This window comes from Exophiala xenobiotica (assembly GCF_000835505.1).
Source record: "Exophiala xenobiotica strain CBS 118157 unplaced genomic scaffold supercont1.5, whole genome shotgun sequence".
In the NCBI taxonomy this organism is placed as follows: domain Eukaryota; kingdom Fungi; phylum Ascomycota; class Eurotiomycetes; order Chaetothyriales; family Herpotrichiellaceae; genus Exophiala; species Exophiala xenobiotica.
In genome coordinates this window covers 1,026,785-1,049,548 of record NW_013562490.1, presented here as the reverse complement: position 1 = coordinate 1,049,548, position 22,764 = coordinate 1,026,785, and the positions used below count along the sequence as shown (strand labels likewise).

Below are 22,764 nucleotides of genomic sequence, written 5' to 3'. Positions count from 1 at the left end.
TCCCTCTAGAATCACAGTATCTTGACGATTGTATCTTGAAAAGCTGCATCCACGATGCAACTGGTGTCCGTGCTGAGTTCGAGAAGTGCACCCAGCAAAATTGCTCGATACGCCATCATGACCTTCAGATCACGGAGTCTTGGTTGGTCGACATCTTCCGGAAGATCATCGTGCAGGGATTGCACAGGTTGTGCGTCGTCAGCGGTCGTAAAGTTGGGAAGCGTGTGTAGTGAACGTCTGACAGAAGCGTCCTGTATGATCAATAGTGCAGCGCAGATGGTTTCTTCCTTATTACGGCGTCGGAGCCAGTCGTCAACAAGATACAGGGCTGCCAGTAGCTTGTCCTTGAAATGTTTCAGATCTTCGGACAGGAGTTTCTTCAATTCCCTCTCGTCCCCAGAGATGCGCTTGAGCCATCCGCAACACAACCGAATGATTTCCGCGCTGTATACAAGATCATTCTCGTCTTTACGAAAGTCGCTGTGCATACTGTTTGTGCACCAACCAGCACCCGGCGGAGCTTCGATCCATGAAGAGCTTGAGTAATGGCGAGCACGAGCGCCGAGAACATAGAATACATATGCATCAGTGGGGATTTCCAGGAATGTGCCACCGTATGTGTGGACCACGCCGCCGATTTCAGTGATCACTTCGATTGGTGACTTACTCCATGCTGGGATGAGGTGGCTGATCTCAAGCATTGCTGCTCGGAGACCGAAAAGCTTCGAAGGAAAGGCACGAACCAATGAAGGTACCGATGTGAAGAACAGCAAAAAGTGAATGTAGCCATGAGCACGCCTTGCACCGTAAGAACCTCGTCCTCTAAACAAGATGGACGAAGGGTTGTCGTCCAAGTGTTGGTGCGTGCAATGTGACGTGAGCTTTTGCAGCAACAGTCCAAAGTTCAGTTGAATCAGCCCTTCAGTCACGGCGTACCCTAGATAGCGGCACTTCAGAAGCCCATGGGAGAGGTCAAGCATACCAGCGGTCTCCTCGACCCCGACACTGTGCAAGCCCCTAATACCTGTGACCGGCCGGCGATCTGCACCGGACTTCTTGGAGTGACCGCCTCGGTAGTAGGGACTCTCGCGGTAAGTCTCGTACATGGCGACAAACCCTAGCACGGGATGGTCGCGAAAGGTGAGCTGTGACGACTTCCCAATGACCGAAACAAAGCGACTGTCAGGGCGTTGTTCAACGATGCAATCGTCATCCGAGATTGCTGCAAGATGTGAAAGAAACCTTACAGAGCCTGTGGCGGGTGCTGCTGATATGTCGACGGGGAGATTGTCAGTCTGGCGAGCGACAAGTGACCAAAGACAAGGCTCCGAAATCCCCAGCTCGACGAGCAATCGGAGCCATGAAGCAGATGACTCGCTCCTGCCAGCCGACGGATCATATTTGCTGCAGCAAGCATGATCAGGGAAATCCTTCTTCACGCGATGGATTCTATTCTCACTCCCAATAGAGGGGACGAAAACAACCGTGCGCAAAGATAGTTCGGTGAAGTCAAAACGAGATTTGGAACGTTTGGCGTAAGGACCTATAGCAAGCTTGCTTGCCTTGATGCGACCAGGCCCGGCTGTAAGAAGGCCCTGGAAGACGGTGATGCAAGCAATAAGCAAAGCTAAGGCGCCGATGGCAGCTGTAAAGGCAAAATTCAATGGATCCCAATTGAATTTGGAGGTTGCTTCAAGTAACTCTTCTAATAAGGCTCGACTGGCATTGACTTCGGTGACCAGAGCTCGAAGAAGACATTCTGTCGAATTGTCTGGACATATTGACATAGCGGCTGCCTTGAGCTGAAGCTGTGATGTTGATGTTGACCCATTCAGTGCCCATCATCCTCTTGGTAGGTATCATTGGCCAGTCTGAAGCTCCGGGCTCGGGAATCGTTCGGATTCGATATGCTGGGGGAACGAATACGGAGTACACAGGAGTCTTATCAGACCGAGTCGGGTTCAGCCCACAAGATCAATAATGATACTGAAATCGATGTGGTGTCCGTAGACGTCGGGTTCCGAGCTGCGGCCGAGAGGAAATCAGAGAGTCGGATCCGTAAGACTGAGGCACCTATGAGATAGCAGTGGCTGCCACGACGAGGATGGTGGGTGGATGGTTCCGTAGCTTCGTGTCCCTTTTGACCGGCGTATCAGGTCGAGGTGGAAGTGGTGGTATCAGCTGAGGTGGGAATTAACAGCCCCCATCATGCCCTTCATCCCTTGTAACTCCACCCCTAGCTTTGAGCTTTCCCCGGATGGAGGAGCCACAGGAGCCTCGGTTGACTCGTTGATGAGCCAGACTCAAGTTGCGATCGCTGTCATCAAGCACAGGATATAGTTCACATCGTTGTTCCAGCACTCCGGTCGGACGTACTTCTCTGCGTTTCGCGACTGTACATTACCCTGTACAAACAGCCATTGTCACAACTGACCCGTCATGTCCTCATAATCGCACCCAGTCGACCGCCATGTCCTCCCCGAAGTCCCGTCTGGCCAACCTGGTCGGGCATTTCCTTCCCTCCTCTACCTCTTCTTCTGAAGGCAAATCCATCGACGATCTGGTAGTCGACGGCCGCAAGGTCGGCAGTTCGTCGTGGTACAATCACCACACTCTTTCTCCTTGCTTCTTTCTTCCTCGCGCAGCGGCCATCGAACCCAATGCGCTGGCAATTTATCACCGAACCTCGAACAACAAGATCCTGCGGCGGACGTATATCGAGTTCGCTGATCGCGCTCGAGGATTCGCATATTACGTGAAAAAGAAGGGGTACAAGAGGGTCGGAATATTGTGCACAAATACGCCTGCTTTCCTCGAGGCCATCTATGGTATTGGAGGGGCAGGTGCGATCAACATCGCCATCAATTATCGCTTGAAAAAGGACGACATTGCGTACATATTCGATCATGCAAATGCAGACGCGATCATAGTGGATGCCGAGTTCGTCGATCTTCTCGACGATTACAGGCAGAAACATCCTGAAGTGCCCATAATTATCGACTCCGACACGGACGCCGTGGAAGGACAGCTATGCGGACCCTTCGATGAAGCCGTGTTGGAAGGTCTTCAGTATGATCACGAGCATGGTGCTCACGGCTGGGAAGGCCTTGAGGCACAGGCACCCGACGAGCTCGCGGTCAATGCACTGGCATATACATCTGGAACGACTTCCCGACCCAAGGGTGTTGAATACACCCACCGCAGCTGCTACCTGGCAGCCTTGGGTAATGTTATCGAATCAGGCCTCGCCTATCATGATGGAGACCGTTGCAAGTATCTGTGGACGTTACCCATGTTCCACGCCATGGGCTGGACGTTTCCTTGGGCGGTAACAGCAGCAAGAGGAACACACTATTGTCTGCGAAAGATTGATTACCCCGAGATATGGAGATTGCTGAAAGACGAGGGTATCACGCATTACTGCGCTGCGCCAACGGTAAATACCCTGCTCTGCGCAGACTCAAATGCAGTCCAACTGCCAAAGCCAGTGCGGGTGACAGTCGCAGCAAGTCCACCAACAGCCCATTTGTTCGAGCAGATGACCAATCTCAATTTGCACCCGGTGCATGTCTATGGAATGACCGAGACCTATGGTCCGATCACGAAAGGATATATGATGCCTGAGTGGGACCAGCTCCCCAATGTCAAGGACAAATACGCCAAGATGGCTCGTCAAGGACATGGATTCGTCACTTCCCTACCTTGCCGAGTGATCAAAACCGAGGTACCCGAAGGGACCATTGTGGATGTCGAGAAGAATGGCAAAGAGATTGGCGAAATAGTCTTTATCGGCAACATTTGTGCAAGAGGGTATTATAGAGATGCAGAAGCAACCAGGAAGTTGTTTTCCGGTGGCGTCTTACATTCGGGTGACTTGGCTGTATGGCATGAGGATGGAGCCATCCAGATTCTGGACAGGGCCAAAGATATCATCATCTCCGGTAAGTCTCTCTGGGTTGAGTTTCGATCAGTTCTGACAATGGTAGGCGGTGAAAATATCTCTTCCGTCGCTCTAGAGTCCCTGCTTGTCACCCATCCTGACATGCTCGAATGCGGCGTTGCGGCTGTCAGCGACAGCCATTGGGGTGAACGGCCAAAAGCCTTCATCACAGTCAAGCCGGGTTCGAAAGTCACGGGCGAAGATATCATCAAATGGGCACGGGAACATCCAGGAATCAGCAGGTTCATGGTCCCACGCGAGGTTGAGATCGTCCCTGAGCTGCCCAAAACGAGTACAGGGAAGATAAGGAAGAACGTCTTGAGAGAGTGGGCGAGAGGCGCAAAGAGAGGAGGAGAATAGACAACTCTGAGGAGATTTTGGACATCTCATAAGAATCCATGCCGTGATTCCCCATTGTTGAACTTCGCGCAGGCGTTGTCGTGGTAGCGAATGTCGATATCTTCCGTCGCAGCCTTGAAGCTGCGAATTGTTCACTAGAAGCAGGTATGGAATGCCATGGATATCAGCAAGTCTCTGGTGGAATGACCGAAACTTGCATCCTGTGAGAATGCACGAACATGTCCTCAAGATCACAGCGAAACCGGCCTGCAGACGCGGTCCTTACTTGGGAGACCCGGATGTGCTGGACATCTTTGACAACGATGACACGTTGCGGCTAAGAGTTAGAATAGCATATATCGTCTATGGCTCGAGCTTAAGAGGCACTTTAGGCTCACTAGGCTTTGTGGCTGCTGCGGAAATGCAGCTGGACATGCTTGAATCTGCATGAATCTGCATCTGTCGGCGATCCGGAGGTTTCCAACGCCGCTAGATAACAGAAGCCAACGGGTTGTATGGGCGCTAGGACGTCATTGCAGGCCTTCGGCAATAGTCACCCAGATAGTGGGTTGACCTTGAGAACTATCGACAATTAAATCGCCGTCGGAAAGGACTGGAATGGTCCAGCAGGCGAAGGGAACTGAAAAGAGAGGATTTCTGTGACAGATGAGTCTCACCTTGAGCCGGAGGTTCCAGGCATTTTGAAGCCCATTGGCTATGGAAGCCGTCCTCAACTTGGTCAGAGGTGGTGAGAGTCGATGGAGAATACGAGGCTGATGGAATTGGCCTCACAAAGGACTTGAGAGAATGCCCGTAATTTTCTCAATATTGGTTATACTGTCGTGACTGTGTACAGTGGCGAATCCATCTTACTGTCGGTGGGTATCAGCTCCAGCACCTGGTACTCGTAACTGCTGTGAGGAACAAGTAGAGGAAGACAACAAATACCAGCCTCTTCGGTCCACATTTTATTGATAGTGACACAGACCTGGAACGCTATCCGGAGGATACGCCCATGGACGCGACTCATTTACCATGGTGCCGAGATCCAATTGTGCACTGGGTTTTTCCATCCCTGTGCGCAGATAATTCCCGGTAGAAGCATCCTAGCGAAGTTGATCCCCATTTCTTTCGCTAGAAGGGTGGTGGCCGTCGAAGAGGGAGATAAAGGTTCCAAACATTAGGTGGCCGAGCAGGATATCAATAGCAAGAAGACAAGGAGTCCTTCACACTGTACGCAGTAACTTTGGGCTGGTGAGGGCAAAACAACGAATCTGATATGTGTGACCGTCTGCTGATGAATTTGCCTGCAAAAAGATGATGCCGGGCAAATGACTGATGAAGTGGCGGGCATCGATTATTGTGCATGAATAATATGGCGTTGGCCACTCACTAATAAGGTACCTTAGGCTTGCGTCACTTGACGGGGCGAGTGGCTTGGGCACAAGGCGCCAACGCCTAAGCAAACCCCCCGCCCATACGGAGGAGCGTACACCTGGGACTCATACCTCGTAGCAGTTAACTTGGCAACTGCGGAATCTGGCCTGCGCTTCCTGTTATTACTGTACGAGGCACAACACCGGGCGACCTTCGACGTCGGCGCCTGCTGATCATACAACATCCCTCATCTCTACCTGCAGTCGATTCCCCAGCTTTACACAACCTATTCACCCTTCGACTCTTCTCCTTCCTATATTCCACTCAAGCGAAACACGACACCTTCGGTTGCCGTCACCGCCGTTCCCCTCTTGCTTCTCCTATTTCGCTCCCCTTGCTCTACCCTCAGATCATTCCTCCTACCAGCACCACGCGAAGCCAGCCTCGTGCTTTCCCCTTTGGCAGACGTCCTTGTACTACCTCCGTTTGCGTCTGTCAAGTTCGTTGTCTTTGTTCACTCTCCAAAACATCGCAACCGGGATCTTTTGAACACAACAAACACGTGTGGATGACCGCGCAATGACTGTCTTCACTCATACTGCCGTGTTCGACATAATGCACTAAACGATAAATCTCCTATTCCATATTCACCGGGCCAAACAAATCTCTTTGTTGTTAAACAAACACCACTATACCTTCTATCCTATCACCTTGTCGAACGCAGGCTGATCCTTCAAAATGGCGGACGATCTACGGTCACGATTATCTCCTATCCACACTCGTAACATGAGTACGGTGACAGTCGAATCCGACAGTTCGGATAGCTCTCCTTGCCCTGGGGACGATGAAGACACAGACTACTTCATGGCTCACGCGAATGATTCGCAATCCTCATTGGGAGCAGTCACGGCAATTCGAGACTGTGATGACGATGTCGACCTCGAACAAGTCCATCGCCAATCTCCCATCTCCAAACTACCCCCAGAAATCCTTATGGCTATCGTTGCCAAATTGACAAGCACCGCCGACTTGAAAAGTTGCATGCTGGTATCCTACCATTGGGCATTATACACTGTTGGAATACTGTGGCACAGACCGCTGTGTAATAAATGGGCGAACCTGATCAATGTCGTGGCGGCGCTGGGAAAGGGTGAAAAGAGCTATTTTCCATACCATGAAATGGTCAAAAGACTGAACTTGTCAGCAATTGCGGACAAGATCAATGATGGAACGGTGCAACCGTTCATGAATTGCAAAGCAGTGGAGCGCCTCACGCTGACAAATTGCTCCAAATTGACCGACTTTGGTGTGGCAGGATTGGTTGATGGGAGCAGGAAGCTGCAAGCACTGGACGTGACGGACATCGATGCTTTGACGGATCGCACGTTGCATGTGGTCGCTACAAACTGTGCCAAACTTCAGGGCCTTAACATCACCAATTGTTCAAATATTACCGACGAGTCTCTGATTGAGATTGCCGAAAACTGCAGGCAGCTTAAACGACTGAAACTCAACGGCGTCGTGCGGGCAACGGATGCCTCCATTACTGCGGTGGCAAGGAATTGTCGCTCAATATTGGAAATCGACTTGGCTGGCTGCCATTCCATCAGCTCCGAATCGGTCACTGCTCTCCTGTCGAAATTGAGCCATCTACGCGAGCTTCGCCTGGCTCATTGTGTCGAGATCAATGATTTGGCATTCACCAACCTTTCCCCACGACATTCCTTCGACACTTTGAGAATTCTGGACCTCACCGCGTGCGAGCAAGTTCGAGACGATGCAATTGCGAAAATCATTCCAGCTGCGCCACGGTTACGAAACCTGGTGCTCGCGAAATGTCGACACATTACCGATCGTGCAGTTGCGTCCATCTGCAAATTGACCAAGAATCTCCATTATATTCATCTGGGCCATTGCATAAACCTGACTGATAATGCCGTCATTCAGTTGGTCAAGGCTTGCAATAGGATTAGGTACATTGACCTGGCTTGTTGTTCGCGCTTGACAGATGCGAGCGTTCGTCATCTGGCACAACTCCCGAAACTTCGCAGAATTGGTCTTGTAAAATGTCAAAACTTGACCGATTCCAGCATCATGGCTCTGGCGCATGGACCTATACTATTTGCTCCTGCCGGTAAAGGTATCCCTCAGCACTTTGTGTCTCTAGAAAGAGTCCATCTGAGCTACTGCATCAATCTCACACTCAAGGTGAGTCAAATTCAGGTTTTTGTTCTGATATTGGCTAACCGCTTACACAGGGCATTACGGCACTCCTCAATAACTGTCCTCGACTCACTCATCTGTCCTTGACTGGCGTACAAGCATTTCTGCGCGAAGATCTGACCAGATTCTGCCGTGATGCCCCAGCCGAATTCACTCATCCTCAGCGAGATGTGTTCTGTGTCTTTTCGGGAGAAGGCGTGCAACGTCTTCGTGATTATCTCCTGCGCATGGCTGTGGATGAGGCCCAACGAGAAGAGCGTGGGGCTCTCGATGACAGCCTGCTCGATGGCGTGGACAGCCCAGGTGCAGATACAGTCTCTGATGATGGCACAATAGATGGCAACGATCAATTGATGGATCCGGTACTCAATCCCCATCGACATGGGATATCGTTTGCCACTACACCGCGGACGAGACCGCAACGACCGCGAAGTCTGCACGATCTTCCAAGCTACCATATCGAGATGCCATTTGTACCACTCGAGCATGTGGGTCCATGGACTCCAGGAGCCCCTTTTGGACAGGAAGATCGCATCCCTCTGGCACCTCCTCATCTCAATCTGACGAATTCGAGCAATCTTTACCCGCCAGATGGCTATGATCGCCGATCCAGAAGCCCCGGACTGCCGTCAATATTTGTTCCTGTCCAGTATGGCGAGCGCCCGAGGAGCTCATCACGGACGCCTTCAAGACGCCACACCCTCGAATCCTCGGACGGCTTGTTCGGCCCTCCCCCTGTCCCGATGCATGGCTATGGGGAAGGAAGTTCGAGGCCGGTGGAAATAAGCCGGTACGCACATGATCCTCGAGGAAGCTATTTTGCCATGGACGAGCCGCGACCGCAATATCAAGGATGGCCACCTCTTTTTTCATCGGAACCAGCTCGTAGACCGATGCCAGGCGCCGCGTTCAGAAATCCCAATGACGTACGAGTATCGTATCTGCGGCCGGAACCGGGTTTTAGTGCGTTTGACGCGAATCACGAGGCGATTATGTCGACGATTCCCGGGAGTCTCTCCGGCAGTCGACATCCTTCCAGATCGAATAGTCCGCAAGTTTCGCGCGTTAACAGCCGGTCGAGGTTGAGCAACCTACTCGTCCCGACACGGAGCTATGCCTCGACACCACCGAGTCAGGCAGATTCAGGTGGCCGCAACAGCCGGGCTGCAAGAAGTCGCGAACGATCGCGCATGAGAGAAGAGGCACATAGAGAAGCTATGTTGCAAGCACTGGCCGAGGCTGATGCCGCTCAGCAACTGCGACCTGACTTTCCTCGAGCTGACTCGGATCGAGAACATGAGTTGCCATTGTTGCCTCCAGAAATGATCGAACGGATGACGATGACTCCAGTGACACCGACTGAGCCTGATTCAGAGGCAAGAATGGAACCACCGCGACGAGCGCCGTCGGTGGACGCAGATCAGGATGTTACTATGACACAATGAAATAGACCAAATTAATGTTTGTGGGGAGGGTGATGGATCATGCATCGGTACGACACACATTGCTGATGTTCCCGAGGGTATCATGCAAACAAAATATATGACTTTGGAATGGGACCCCTGGGTCTGGGGCTGACGGAGGACAAACGGCTGCAATATCATTTGCAGTATCAATCGAGCGGGTTTTAAGCAAGCGTGGAGTTCGAAATCGAGGCCCATTGCTGGCGAGAGCATGTCAGGCTTTTCTTCTCGGTATGAATATGGAGCTGGCATGGAGATTGGCAGCTTCAACAGAGACAATGCAGACAATAGAGGCCAACAGTTTCATCTGTTACTTTTAGAAGCATCAATAGTCGGTTGGCATTTCAGCGATTGTACAGAGTTATCAGCGACCATGCCCAATGCACCATGGCGATTCTAGGCATTCAGTAGACCTGTAATCCGTATGGTGTAGGGATAGCCTTGAGCAAATCTTGGTCTCTGTCTGGCATGCACCAACCTCACCAGTCTGCCAGTCAGGAACTCTCCAGCGTCTCCCTCACCGTCTCCCGCATGCAGCTGATAGGATGGGCAGGATCTTTTAGCACGTTTCATCTTTCTGACGTGCAGGATGCAAAAGAACAATCCCGTGTCGACCTACGGAGTAATTACTAGTAGTATTTACATTGTACAATTGCCAGTGCCAACCGAAGTCCCTGTAAGCGCCCGGTAAATGAGCAAGATGTATCTTTAGCTCGACCTCCACTTGCGGGTTGAGCAATAGCCATCGAGAATGAGCTTGACGGCCCCTGCAACCTGGGCGGCTCTAATGCACCATAAAAATAACGACGGGCCAGTCAGCGCGCCTCTCAGAGCGAGGGGACGCCAGCCTACTGCATTTCGTACATGGGATTTGCTAATAATAAAAGAGTCCAGACTTGCGAGCCGCATCGTGGTGCTGGTAGAGATACCCGAGGCTCGATTTCCACCACTAACGAAATAGCTATGGTGGAATGATCTTTTCTCTGAATATGCAGAGGGTGTGGAGAGCAAGAGAGGATGGCGGGTAAGATGGCAAAGGTCGGCAAGGTAGAGAGCTATTATTACAGGATTGAGGCCGCACTCATGGCCTGCTGTGGTTATTCTGACTCTTCTTGCATTCGGTGAACTCCTTACCAGTAAACAGCAAGATCACTCTGCTAGACATCTGTGGGCGAGGGATTCTGAGAGATTTTCTCCTGCAACGAGCATGATCAGGCTGCGCGCCCGTCCAGGTCAACGACGAGTGAAATAAGCGACTTTTGGTCGTCTCGCATCGCTATCAGGCTGTCGGAAGCCACAGGTCGAGAATATCCAACACGCTCCTCGATTAGCGACAGCACGAGATTGTCCGGTACTGCTTGACGGACATACGACACCGACCACAGCAGATATCTACCCAGGTCGCCCGAAGGACAAAACGTGTCACAATGTATCCATCAGCACCAGATCATCGCCCACTCTTGGTCAACCTCCTCCTCGCTCTCGCCCTGACATCTCTCCTCGCCGACCCCGTCGTCGCTCAACAACCCGACCAAACCCTCGTCAGCTGCTCCGCCATTCCCGGTTGTTCATCGTCGACCGGATGTACCGTGGGCAATGCCACGAACGCATTCCTCGGCGCAACCTCTTTCAACGCCAGCCTTCCGCAAGCATCCTCATCCTCGTCCACGTCCACAGACTCCGTGGAGCTAACATGGACCGTCGGCGCTCTGTCTTCGACCTCGTCATCCGCGGCAGACACCCTTTTCACCAAGAACTTCTACCTCGGCTACCCACCGTCGTTGTCCCTCGCCAGCGAGACCAGTTTCACCGGATGCGCATTGTTTTTCGAAGGCATTGCGCGCAGTATATCACTCAACGGCAGCGAGTACGGGAGTATGACGTGCAGCCAGACTCTGGGAGCCCAGTGCGTGAGTGATCTTCTGAGCCAGGCGAAGGCGCAGGTTCAGAGCCTTGCGAAACAGGGCGGTGCCGGGGATGATGGCACCTGTGCAAATCTGCAGGATACAATGGAGCGCAATCCGCCACAGAGCTGTTGGGGGACAGCTATGGTGACGTGGGGGAGCGTTGTTGCTCAGGGTAAGTCGGACCCTTTCTTTTGATCTTGTCCTGTCCTGTCCTGTCATCAACCACTCGCCACGAGGACCTGCTTGTACTTGCGGTTGCGGTTGGTTAATGCAGGTAATGATTACTGACGTACGGTGGGCGTTTTGCTAGATCTCACTGGGCCCAACGCCCCAGTGACGCCCACGACAGAGGGGACGTGTCACCCGTCCATCGCCGGCAAGGGGTACACCGTTGCACTGATCGAGAGCCAAACTGTGCGGTCGGAGGATGTATCGAGCGACCATGCGCCGTTCTTTTACTCCGTCACACCCGTTATCAGTGTCTTTTACCAATCAGGCTCAGAGCCGAAGGCGTATATGTCGTGTCTGAAAGTGGTCGACGAAGATGCGACTAGATCCGGTTCTGGAAGTGGTGGTGTCGTTTCGACGCAGACATCCAACGGTGCTTCCGGAGGAGGTCCGTCAACCGTTTCGCTGGCATCTTTTGCTTGGGCCATACTCGGCTTGGGCGTTGTTATCCTCATGTCGGGCTGGGTGTGAAGGTCTTTCGTTCATGGGCAGGCATATGATACGACGATGAGAGTTATGATCCAACTGTCGGGGTTCCAGGCACAACCGAACCTCGCGCCGGACCTTTACGATTTAGATGGACGTCCTGGCATGGCTACGTCTTACGACATTGGGCTCCACGCTACCAAACCATTCCTCAATCGACTCGACCACGAAGTTTCTTTCTCTGGGACACATTACTAATCCGCCCAAATTTCATTCGCGACAGACATCTAGCTGGACAATACGCGAAATCGCTTTCAAAACTATAGGGGTCTGAGCCTGGAGATCAAAAATGGTCTCCTTGAACGCTTTGATTCTACCAGAGGGCTTTGCCTTCAACTTCGGGTGGATGGATGCTCAACATCTAATCCACGCAAAGACCACTTCAAAACACGTCTTACGGAGCACTCGGCTCTGGCAGATACTTTTTCTCCATCTTTCGCATCACTGCGTCGCCCTGCAGAGCAAAAACATCCGATACGGGCGCAATCTGGCCCTCCACGCCAGCAATCCCATTATCCTGTACAATTTGCCGGAAAGTGTGTCGCATGGCCGCGACCGTGGCTCGAATGCTGTGATTGCCACAGATGATCAGACGCACTTTACCGTCGGTCAGCCTCGAAATCTCTTCGAATGAGAGCTGTGGATAACTGGTCGGCACCACTACCAAGGGCACTCCGTTTCGTGGCCATGCGCGACAGAACGAGATCATCTCGTCCGGTGCCTTTTGCTTGCTGTGAATCAGAATCGCATCTGCTCCGGCGTCCGCATACGCAAGGGCCCGCTTCAATGCTTCCTCTTGGCCCAACCCGGCAATCAGCGCCTCGGTGCGCGCAATGACCAGCATGGACCCCAAGTCTTTCGCGGCGGCGATTTTGCCTCGAAACTCATAGATGGAAACTAACGATTGTCGACCATCTATCCGAAGACTACTGTCCTTGGGGAATGTTTTGTCTTCGATCACGACGGCAGCAACCCCGGCGGCCTGGTATCGTGGGATCGCGTACGCAAGATTAATGGCATTTCCAAAACCTGTGTCTAGGTCGGCGATGGTAGGGAGGTCTTGCACCTCACCCATCGCCCTGGTGGTCTCGAGGTGGATGCTCGGCGAAACGATGCTCGCGTCGGGAACGGCGTATGACGCGGACAGTTCGAACCCGCTGGCCCAAATTGCATCGAAGCCGTCGGTCTCTGCGACTATCTTGGCCGAGAGAGGGTTGTGGGCAGCCATGGCGATTGCCGGTCCATGAGCTCCTCCGCGAATTTTGGCGCGCAAGGCGTCGATTCTCCTTTGTGCGGCCATCGAGGTGGACGCCTTCGGCAATGGTATACTTTTGTGACGACGCTGTCGCGCCACAGGTTGGTAAGATATGAATGAAGGAAGATTAGATGCAAGAAGATGTGGCCGCAGGAATTTGTATATCAAAATGGAAGCCGAGCACGCGACCGCTAAATTGCAAGGGAAGTGTTTTGGACAGACAGAACAATTGGGATACCCTGTCTCCTGGTCTCCTGGCACTCCCTTTCCTTTCCGAGTTAACCGCCTCGGGGGTGGGCTTCCGAACACGCTCCACTGCTGCATCCGAGGCCGTAAAGCCATGATCCAGCGGCTACTTCCCTTGTGTAAGAATCTATTCCACACGTTTCGCACAGGTTCCTGTTCATTCGTCCATGCTCGAGCCAGCACCAGTATCGATGTTACGCAGCAACTCCACATTATTTCTCATGGACATGGCTAACAGGCCGAGATCAACGTGGCCGAGAACATAGCGAGCCCCAAGCTCTCTTACGGCCACTCTGTATATGTCCGGTCTCGTGTAGAGGCCACAGATACCGAAGATCTTCCCTGCACGCTGCGCTGCCACGGCGATCTTTGCGAGCGCCGACTGAAAGATTGGACTTTCCCATTCGCCCAGGATGCCCAGTTCCAACGACAGATCGTTGGCACCGACCAGCAGAACATCAACTCCCTCCAACGCAGCAAGGGCGTCGATATTGTCAAGCGACACTCTCGTCTCAATCAAGAGGAATACCGTGGAGCCGACATCGTTCAGCTGCTCGATAACGTGTTTTGCTGCGACTCGCTGGAAATGAAAGTGCGGTAAAGCAGCCGTCAAGGATCTTCGGCCTTTGGGCGGGAACTTGGTGTATGCTACTGCTTCTCTTGCTTCCTCTGATTATACCTAGGTAATTAGTCTAGCCTCGGTATAACACTGAAGGGGAAAAAACTTGCCGACTGTGCTGATATGGGGGAAAACAATGCCCATAGCCCCACCGTCGAGTATTCTTTGCACGTAGCCTTGGCCACACTGGTAGGGGACTCTCACAAAAGGAGTGATGCGGGCGGATAGGGCTGCCGAGCATAGTCGACTGGCATCCCGCTCTGACAGGACCGAGTGTTCGAGATCGATGAAGACGGTGTCATATCCGGCCGCTTTGGCGAGAGACACGGCTTCCGTCTCGGTGATTAGTTTGATGCCGACAGCCTGATGGGATCGCCTGATTAGCAGGCCGTCAAAAATCGGTTGATGCTGTAATCTCACCGTGCAGAGACGGTTCTCTGAAACGTTGATAAGGAGGTTATTGCGGAGCATGACGCGTGGCGTCCAGCTAAAGAGTACTCTGGAGCAATGGCTTGTCCAGGGGTTGGTCCTTCTCGAAGCTCGAACAAGAAAGGATGACTCTAGATTTCAAGTACAGATACGGAGTACGGAGTGCGCATTTCAGACATGTTTTTACAATCATTCGAAGAAGTGCAGCGCCCAAGTTTCCGCCAGTGCTCGGAAGCACCAACCGAGTCCGCAATTCGGATCCCCACCGCCGAACGACAGGATGGTTGAAGGGTTGATTGTCTTTTCTCATGGAACAGAACCAACCGTATCTGCGTATATCACAGCTTGTGCCAACTCGACGCCGTGGGCGTTATCTTCAATGCCTCGCCGAACTATCAGCTATCAGCTTAGCACACAGCATGTTCGCTGCGAGCGGATGGCTTAAAAAGGGAGCAGTTCCCTGGTTTAAACCATGGATGTCGATCAAGCTCTGAGGAACACATCTCTACTAGCCAACCGAGACACCTGTTTGTCCGCAAACCGTGACAAAGACAGCAATGGACAAAGGACGCAACGGAACACTTCTCACCAGGGCAGTCTCCCCCATGGAGGTACCTAGCTGGTCCAGAGGACGCCATGCTCCACAATGACCTGCACCGAGATTTCAAGCGGCGTCAAGTGTCTATGTTCTCCCTCGCGTGTGCCATTGGGACCGGCCTCATCATCGGCTCTGGGACGGCGCTGGCCCGGGGTGGGCCTGGAAGTTTGCTGATATCTTACATCTTGATCGGAATCACGGTCTTCTTCGTCATGACCGCTTTGGGTGAGATGGCCACATTCCTGCCCATGATGAAAGGGTTCGGTGGTTACGCTACGCGCATGGTCGATCCTGCATTTGGGCGAGTTGAGGGTCTCCAAAGCGTGCAGAAGCTAGGCCTAACCTAACCGTTGCAATAGCTTTGCCACAGGCTGGAACTACTTCCTCAAATACGTTATCAACATCCCTATCAATCTGACCGCCGCCGGGCTCATCATCAGCTTCTGGAGACCAGACTTGAATGTGTCAATCTGGATCACAGTTTTTGGAATTGTGATTGTCACGATCAATGTAAGCCTCCCAGCTAACCTCCTTAAGGAGCTTAGCTGGTGCCCAGTCGCTGTTCATAGGACTTGCCGATTCACTGTTCATAGGTCCTCCGCGTGCGGGTCTTGGGCGAAGTCGAGTTCTGGCTCAGTCTCATCAAGGTCATCACTTTGGTCCTCCTCATTCTCACCTGCTTCATCATCTCCATGGGAGGCAATCCTCAGCATGACCACATCGGTTTCCGCTACTGGAAATCTCCCGGTGCCTTTGCGCCGTATCTCTTGAAGGGCAACAAAGGCTATTTCCTAGGCTGGTGGGCGGCCATGTGTCAGACTTGCTTTTCCTACACCGGAACCGAAGTCGTAGGAATGACTTTCGGAGAGGTGCCGAATCCCAGGGAAAAATTTCCACACGCCGTGAGGCAGACGCTTCTGAGAATCGTCATCTTTTACATCGTGGGCGTGTTTGTATTGACATTGGCGATCCCTTACAACAGCGAGAGACTAGTAGGAGCCACCAAGTCGTCTACAAGTGCAGGTGAGAGAGAATCCACACGCCGCACTTGAACAACCTGTTTTTGACCTTGCGTGCCAGCTGCATCGCCTTTCGTGGTGGCCATCGCTTCGGCGGGTATCGATGTCTTTCCCGACATCATCAATGCAGCGCTTATGGCTTTCGTGCTGAGTGCTGCCATGACCGGTGAGGTTTTGCGGACTGTTGTCGAGGTGCCATTAATGCTAACCCTAAACCCCCAAGATATCTACGTTGCCTCGAGATGCGTCTACGGCCTGGCGAAAGATGGCCAAGCTCCTCGGATTCTTGCCCGGGTTTTGAATAACGGCAATCCGATCATGGCCGTCGTCTTGAGCTCGCTGTTCGTGGCACTCGGCTATCTCAATGCCACCAAGTCGGCCGCCACCGTCTTTCAATATTTCGTGAGCTTGGTCACGGTCTTTGCGGTCTTGAACTGGATCGCCATTCTCATCTCCTTTTTGTCTTTTCGACGAGCGCTCAAGGCCCAGGGCATTCAGCTCCAGGAGTTGCCGTATGTAGGCTTTCTACAGCCCTTTGGTTCTTATTTTGCGCTGTTCGTCTCTTTTACAGTTTTATTGTTCAATGGTGAGTTGGCCAGCTTTTTTTGCTTTGCGTCGGTCGAGAACTTCGCCCCCCTGGATTTGTTACCGACGAGCGCGACCAGGATACGATGCCTTCATACCGCACTTCAAGGCAAGCACTTTTGTACTCAAATATCTAGGCATCGTCATATTCTGCGGTAACGTGCTTGGGTGGAAATTTTTCAAACGCACAAAGCGCATTCGGGCCACGTCCGCTGATCTTGTCACGGGAAGGCAGGACACGGGCATGTCTGAGGAGGAAGAAACCGACGACGTTTCTCGGTCTGGGGGAGTGGCGGCAGCGGGTCGGAGATGGATACTGCATCTCACTGCGAAATAGAGAGTTCAAGTGAGAATGAATAGTTGATAAGCGTTAAGGTTGGGTCTTCCAAAACGGGCGCTGGACCTTGTACAAAGTCCACGTTCCATACCAGTACGTACTACTTGACCTCTCTGATAGCCGAGTCCATTTCGATTTGGTCGCCTTTGGAGAGCTGGTCTAGAAGCACTCCATACGGGGTAGAGAAGACTATTACTAGTATTGGCGAGTCCCCTCGCAACACACAATCGGCCGTCCCAGACTTTCCGTGCAATAGACTACAGCCTCGCGCGTGATGCATGCTGCACGGAGACTTTCATCGATTCTGCTCCGACCTAGATATTTATTCCATCAGTATAAGGCGAATCTGCTCCGAGGAGGAGTGCTTGTGCTGCTGTCGTGAAACTCGCGAGACCTGCTATTGGGAGGTATTCGTGAGTGCGAGTTGGATCGTTTGAAAAGAGCTGTTCGGCCTTTTCTCAAATCGCCATGATACCAAAAGGGGTTTGTGAAGGACTTCTCACCTTCTTGACCACCGGTAAGATCCATGGATGTCCTTCATTGTCCCGATATAATCCAATGATGAAGTCGACCTTTCGGTCAAAAGTATCCGACCTATGTGCCGCTCTTAGTCCGTAGTGAGGGTCATCAGGGGCCTGCGGGATCAAGCCTGGGCTGAAAATGGTGGCGGTCATGGTTGTGGCACGGGGTATGGTAAGCATGCAAGGCACGATAGAGAAGGGATACTTGTCCCGGGGTGGGCTGATTGACCATGAACCTTTTTGTTAACGAGCAACGATGGATGGATGACCTGAAAGCTCGAAACGGACGGGCGTGGTGGGCCGAACAGCCGATGTTCGGATGCGCCATTCCGCCCTCCCTCGGGCCCACAAACGTGTGCCATACTGTAGCATCACCCCAGAGAATTCCTCAGTCCGAGAAGCAGTGATGGAGAATTGCATCTGCCTGACATGGCAGCAGCGGTAGCCATCTTGAGTAGTAGAGGAGGCCGAGGAATGCATTGTCGCCTAGTAGGCGAGGTGATTGCTGTTAGGATTGGCTCGTCAAGCTAGAGGAACCTCCGATTGAACGCTTCCCTTTGGCTCTGGACACCCTAAATTTGGTACTTTTACTGCCACACCGGTCCTGCAGTACTCGGAGGGCCTCGGAAGTCAAAGATCTGGTTGTTGCCTGGTTTGCGGAATACGTCTTCCCAGACAAGCAGCTTACTCGCACCCACGGTTCAGCACATCTCTGATTGGTGATCATCCGTCAACCAAGAATTCACTCTTTTCTGCAATCTCGAAAGTGACTGGGGCTTCAATTTTGACGGATACCCCAGCTTTTCCTCCCCGGGCACAGGAAGTGGCATGGTCTGCCACCTTGATACACATCCGGGGATTTCAAATTCCGGGAAGACTTGGTAAAATGGCCCATCGATGCGTAGTTGCTCGATATCCTGGAAAGGTAGGCTGTGCCGCTGTACGAGTGTCAAAAGATCCTGCGAGGCCGGGTCATAGGTCATGGCGGATTTTGAGATTGGGAACCTCCCACCGCCGGCCTTCTCTAGAAGGTACATGTCCCAGATGCGGAAGGCCGCGCCAACCGGTCGTGGCTGGTTTCTGTTGAAGAATGGGCCCGGTTCAACTAGTGTATGCTCCAAGCACATCTGGCATAGCCTGTCTACGTTAACTTTATGTTGCATTCGGATTGCTTTCTCGCGCATATCTGGCCAGGGCAGCCAGTCGATCGCTGGTGAGTGTGCAACACGAGCTTGGAGTTCGGTAGGCCGATAGAGCGGATGGATCCGCTCCAAGGTCGCCTTGCAAGGGAAATTGCGAAAGAGTTCGAAGTTGAAGATGTGACGGTAAACAGTCTGCTGAATGCATGAGTATACGACCGCAATGACTTAGGAGCGCGGGAATTGTGATTTCGACCAGGATAGAACATACCATCATTTTAAAGCAGCTCTCACTGGATGGCCACGCTGATTGAATCATCCAGGCAAATGCATCAGCAACCACCTTCTCACGCACGTCTGTAGGTCTGCAACGGGTAAGCAGCTGTTCGCTCGTCTCCGCCACTAGTAGAAGAAGCACCTACTTGGTGAGAAGCCGGCGGAAGGCGTCATGAAGAACCTTTTGGACAGCCAAGATGTGTTGCGAGATGTTTGTCGTATCTGGAAAGTTGGTCATATTCCTCCAGATGCCGCCCGCACCTCCAAGAATGGAATACATAGGCCAGTTGAAGTATAGGTCATTTGAATATGAGGCGGCCATAGTGATGCATTCGGTGGCCTGTACTCCCACCATGGGCTCTTCTACTTCTTCCATGTCTTGGTGAACATACGACGATTCCGGAGAGCCTCGATCTCGAACAGGCAAGTGAAAGATCTGCCAGGAATCAACGTGCGTTTGACGTCCCACCGTCTCGGGAATTGGCTCTGTAACGGATTCTGGGTTGCCGGACGGATCCGAAGTCTCAAATCCATCCTCCGGCGGAACAGCACTAGCCCAAGAGGTAGACCAGTATCCAGGGACATAGCCCCGTTTGCTTTTCGGGTCTGATGAGGTTCCGAAGTGTTGGGTGTTGAGAGGTGGCTGAGCAGATGTCCCTTCGTCATTCCCAGAAATGACAACACTCGACCAGTCATAGTCGGCAAGGTAAGAAGTGGTCATGGTATTGTCCAAAAAGATGGGCTCGGTACTGGATGCTGATAGAGGGAATCAATCAAGATGGCCTTGGTAATGTTCGACGCCGGGTGGGTAGATTACCTTGACTTGGACCATTGACAGTACTTGCTTGAACCGCTTTCACCGGCGGTCTTTCATCTTCAGAGACAGCTGGCGAAACATTTGAATCTCGACTTGTCGGAGAATCACGGTCGACGTCCCCATGAATAGATCTTTTTTGGCCCAAGGGCGGTGACGCTTGTGCTTCCAGCCTGCCAGTAGCCGCCCGCAAGGCTTCCACCTCTGCTTGCGAGTCCTGGAGCCGAACGCGGAGGTCGTCGGACTCGATCTCGAGTTCTCGTACGCGGTCCTGGCTCTTCTCAAGCGCACCAGATAAAGTCTGGAGCGTGTCGTACTGTCGTTGGCGCCATCGTTTTTGATTTTCGCAATTCTGTTTGCGTCGTTTCACGGGGTCTGTTGTCGGCATCTCGACATCTGGTTGCCGTGCCGTGTAAACAAGGGCGAAGCGCAGAGTTCAAACCACATCAAGCAAACACAGAATATCTGTCTGATGAGGTTCAGCCGCACCGACCTCAATTGATGAGGTGTCATTGTTGGGAAGAAGTGGTCAGGCTGAACTAACGCCTCTGGAAAGCTGTTGTCGCGCTAAGTCACCTCAACGTGGGGTAGGAATACCTATCGAGGGCATCACAAGCACGCACGAGGTATGCACCTGAGGGCCGGAGCGTCCATTGAAAAGGTAAAGATGCCGGTCAGCGATGTGGCTGGCGAGTTGGCGAGCTGGCCAGGTCAACGCCCTGCTGACTCGAACAACTCCTGGTGAAGATCATTGAACCCTTTCGCAGGAAATTGCCTTCTCTGGCACCTGCACTGACTCTGCGTGGTTTGCCTAGGTGCCTGGGAAGAAGCACACCCAATCCTGCTTACAACATTTGCGGATAGAGATCTCCGTGGTCTCCCTGGCCAAAATCTCAAAGACTTAGTAACACTCTCAGGCCCCGTGGCCCCCCAGTTGCGAGAGCCACGAGAGCTTGCGGATTTTAGGTTAACGATTCACCGTAGCTGCGCACATGGTTGAATGAGCCGACCTGCCACTGCACGTGATCCTTTCTCCGCATTCCTTCTCGTCGCGGCCGTCATATGCGAGAGGCCCAAGTACATTCTCACACGGACAATTCTTCATTTTCCCGCCTCGTCCTCTTCGGGCGCAGTGCTCCCTGAAGCGCATCTGCTGCCAAAAGGTGTACGCGAAGATGGCTTCGATCAGATCCCGCGGAGCCTTGAGAAGCTTCACACGAAACGCTACCCTTGACTTCTTCTACTCGAAACCTCCACGACACCGATGCTTCGCCCATAAACCCTCCCTACTGCTAGTTGCTCGGCCCACACCACGTCCGCAGTTACCTTTCCTTCATCCAGTGACACGAATAAACCTTGTCCAAGCACATATTGGACGATTCATCTCCACGGAGCGCAAACAAAGATGGAAGGCCCAGCTTTGGCGCCAATTGCGCTTCCATGCCTACCTCTGGCCTGCCGTCTTCTTTCTCACCATCATGACGATCGGTATCCAGCAAACAAAGTTTGAAAGGGACTATCCGACACCGCGAGACTGGTCATTCTGGAGCCGCTGGCTCTTACGGAACGCCAAATTCACGGAGTTTAGTGACGGTGCCAAAGTACATCAGGTATTGACCGATTGGGTGAAGGCGGGGCGCTATTATCTAAGTGTCCTGGAAAGATTGGAGAGCGAAGACTATGACGGAAAGTTCCTGCTACCATCTGAAGCCAGTGGATCGTATGCAGACAGCCTGGGAATAGCAGGATTTGACATAAGTGCCAAAAGCGAGCAGTGGCGGCGGGGATACTATGAAGCTCTGATGGGCGCTGGAAGAGTGGCAGAGAATCTTGATGGCATATGCAAGAGAAAAGGAGAAGCCTCTGGACGAGTGTATTCCAGGGACAGTATACCTGGGCCTGACAACCCAAGGCCGAAGCCGCTCCCCTGGGACAAGAAAAGAGGCCAAGAGACTCCGCCTACGGCAGACGAGGTGGAGGACGCTTTCCCATCACCAGAGATGTTTTACATGAAGGTGTTAACCACCAACGGCTTTGACACAAGGCAGAGGCTAGAAGCAGCTATGGCCTATGCCGATTGGTGTGATTTTAAAGGCTTAGCCGAGACTGCTGAAGATACCTATCGTTGGGCTATGGACATTGCTCAGTCCGGTCTGCCCGGTGGTGCGACCGCCGTCATCGACACCAAGACGGGCGTTATCGTCAAGGGAAGAGAAGATGGGGTTACAGAAAATGTCCTGAAAGTCTGCACTGCATATGCAGTACACCATGCAAAGGCTGGGAATGTCAAGCAAGCATTGCCGATATTCCTCAGCGTCCTACGAGCTAGGAAAAATCTCCCTCCATCACCATACGGCGTGATAGGCAAGAAAGAGCGAGCCAAGCAGGACGAGGGCCTATGGCCGTACCTTTACTCTCTGAAAGATTTGATCATTGAACGACCATTCCCTCCGCCGCCACCTACTGGCAATGAGAGGCCATATCACACTTTGAAGGAAGCTTGCGAAGAGGTGGGACTGATGACTTATATTGGCGAGATCCTGTTCGCTACCAGCGACAGTGAAAGGCAGAAGGGCCTTAGCTGGACTCGAGATAGTGTCGAAGCTGCTGAAGCCGTCATGTGGGTGATGGAGGAGCAAAAGGAGGAGGAAGGCAAGGAACGGTGTCGTGAATGCCTCGAGACTGGTCTGCAGAACTGGAAAGACATGTCTCGACAGATGGCTCGTCTAGCAGCAAAGAAGGAGCGAGAAATTGAGAATGACAATGGCTGGCTTGGCCTCGGTTTGGGAAAGGCACGGCGAATAGCAGAAGCTCAAAGGGAGAAAGAGAGGTGGGAAGAAGAGAATGTACAGATTCAGCTGAGGAAAGAAAAGACTCTGCCACTGACGCAGCCTGTGAAGCCTCTGGCTGGAGGATGGTGATGAGTCGGATGTCATGAATATTGGATGAAGCTCATGATAATG

At 52.5% G+C, this 22,764-nt stretch overlaps 10 protein-coding genes across 10 annotated transcripts; 5 read left to right on the top strand and 5 right to left on the bottom strand.

The window, feature by feature from the left end:
- Positions 1 to 11: 11 nt before the first annotated feature.
- Positions 12 to 1,787, bottom strand: PV05_08114 (uncharacterized protein; the record flags this gene model as incomplete). Its single annotated transcript, XM_013457610.1, has 1 exon — positions 12 to 1,787. One exon carries the CDS (start codon positions 1,785 to 1,787, stop codon positions 12 to 14), a length of 1,776 nt encoding a protein of 591 aa, XP_013313064.1.
- Positions 1,788 to 2,174: 387 nt separating this feature from the next.
- Positions 2,175 to 4,534, top strand: PV05_08113 (uncharacterized protein). Its single transcript, XM_013457609.1, has 2 exons — positions 2,175 to 3,941; positions 3,987 to 4,534. Exons 1-2 carry the CDS (start codon positions 2,471 to 2,473, stop codon positions 4,298 to 4,300), a joined length of 1,785 nt encoding a protein of 594 aa, XP_013313063.1. The 5' UTR covers positions 2,175 to 2,470; the 3' UTR covers positions 4,301 to 4,534.
- Positions 4,535 to 5,060: 526 nt separating this feature from the next.
- Positions 5,061 to 9,700, top strand: PV05_08112 (uncharacterized protein). The gene is made up of 2 exons (XM_013457608.1): positions 5,061 to 7,864; positions 7,915 to 9,700. The coding sequence occupies exons 1-2, from the start codon at positions 6,395 to 6,397 to the stop codon at positions 9,322 to 9,324; spliced, it is 2,880 nt and encodes a 959-aa protein (XP_013313062.1). The 5' UTR covers positions 5,061 to 6,394; the 3' UTR covers positions 9,325 to 9,700.
- A 560-nt stretch (positions 9,701 to 10,260) lies between these two features.
- PV05_08110 (uncharacterized protein) lies at positions 10,261 to 13,597 on the top strand. Its single transcript, XM_013457606.1, has 2 exons — positions 10,261 to 11,421; positions 11,560 to 13,597. Exons 1-2 carry the CDS (start codon positions 10,770 to 10,772, stop codon positions 11,946 to 11,948), a joined length of 1,041 nt encoding a protein of 346 aa, XP_013313060.1. The 5' UTR covers positions 10,261 to 10,769; the 3' UTR covers positions 11,949 to 13,597.
- On the bottom strand, positions 12,358 to 13,191 carry PV05_08111 (phosphonopyruvate hydrolase; the record flags this gene model as incomplete). Its single annotated transcript, XM_013457607.1, has 1 exon — positions 12,358 to 13,191. The coding sequence occupies one exon, from the start codon at positions 13,189 to 13,191 to the stop codon at positions 12,358 to 12,360; it is 834 nt and encodes a 277-aa protein (XP_013313061.1).
- Positions 13,598 to 13,621: 24 nt separating the features above from the next.
- On the bottom strand, positions 13,622 to 14,554 carry PV05_08109 (uncharacterized protein; the record flags this gene model as incomplete). The annotated part of the gene is made up of 3 exons (XM_013457605.1): positions 13,622 to 14,133; positions 14,236 to 14,446; positions 14,504 to 14,554. 3 exons carry the CDS (start codon positions 14,552 to 14,554, stop codon positions 13,622 to 13,624), a joined length of 774 nt encoding a protein of 257 aa, XP_013313059.1.
- A 594-nt stretch (positions 14,555 to 15,148) lies between these two features.
- On the top strand, positions 15,149 to 17,051 carry PV05_08108 (uncharacterized protein; the record flags this gene model as incomplete). The annotated part of the gene is made up of 5 exons (XM_013457604.1): positions 15,149 to 15,369; positions 15,470 to 15,620; positions 15,704 to 16,133; positions 16,191 to 16,715; positions 16,795 to 17,051. 5 exons carry the CDS (start codon positions 15,149 to 15,151, stop codon positions 17,049 to 17,051), a joined length of 1,584 nt encoding a protein of 527 aa, XP_013313058.1.
- Positions 17,052 to 17,509: 458 nt separating this feature from the next.
- On the bottom strand, positions 17,510 to 17,725 carry PV05_08107 (uncharacterized protein; the record flags this gene model as incomplete). The annotated part of the gene is made up of 1 exon (XM_013457603.1): positions 17,510 to 17,725. The coding sequence occupies one exon, from the start codon at positions 17,723 to 17,725 to the stop codon at positions 17,510 to 17,512; it is 216 nt and encodes a 71-aa protein (XP_013313057.1).
- Positions 17,726 to 18,596: 871 nt separating this feature from the next.
- PV05_08106 (uncharacterized protein) lies at positions 18,597 to 20,674 on the bottom strand (the record flags this gene model as incomplete). Its single annotated transcript, XM_013457602.1, has 4 exons — positions 19,805 to 20,674; positions 19,134 to 19,743; positions 18,983 to 19,076; positions 18,597 to 18,906 (listed from the first exon to the last, which is right to left on the bottom strand). Coding segments are annotated over exons 1-4 (1,398 nt in total), but the record flags the coding sequence as incomplete, so codon positions are not given.
- Positions 20,675 to 20,976: 302 nt separating this feature from the next.
- On the top strand, positions 20,977 to 22,722 carry PV05_08105 (uncharacterized protein; the record flags this gene model as incomplete). The annotated part of the gene is made up of 1 exon (XM_013457601.1): positions 20,977 to 22,722. The coding sequence occupies one exon, from the start codon at positions 20,977 to 20,979 to the stop codon at positions 22,720 to 22,722; it is 1,746 nt and encodes a 581-aa protein (XP_013313055.1).
- Between the last annotated feature and the right edge of the window lie 42 nt (positions 22,723 to 22,764).

Coding starts and splice junctions, on each gene's coding strand:
- PV05_08113 (XM_013457609.1), top strand. CDS start 2,471: ATGTCCTCCCCGAAGTCCCGTCTGGCCAACCTGGTCGGGCATTTCCTT. Junction 3,942..3,986: donor CAAAGATATCATCATCTCCG/GTAAGTCTCTCT, acceptor TGACAATGGTAG/GCGGTGAAAATATCTCTTCC.
- PV05_08112 (XM_013457608.1), top strand. CDS start 6,395: ATGGCGGACGATCTACGGTCACGATTATCTCCTATCCACACTCGTAAC. Junction 7,865..7,914: donor GCATCAATCTCACACTCAAG/GTGAGTCAAATT, acceptor CCGCTTACACAG/GGCATTACGGCACTCCTCAA.
- PV05_08110 (XM_013457606.1), top strand. CDS start 10,770: ATGTATCCATCAGCACCAGATCATCGCCCACTCTTGGTCAACCTCCTC. Junction 11,422..11,559: donor GGGGAGCGTTGTTGCTCAGG/GTAAGTCGGACC, acceptor GCGTTTTGCTAG/ATCTCACTGGGCCCAACGCC.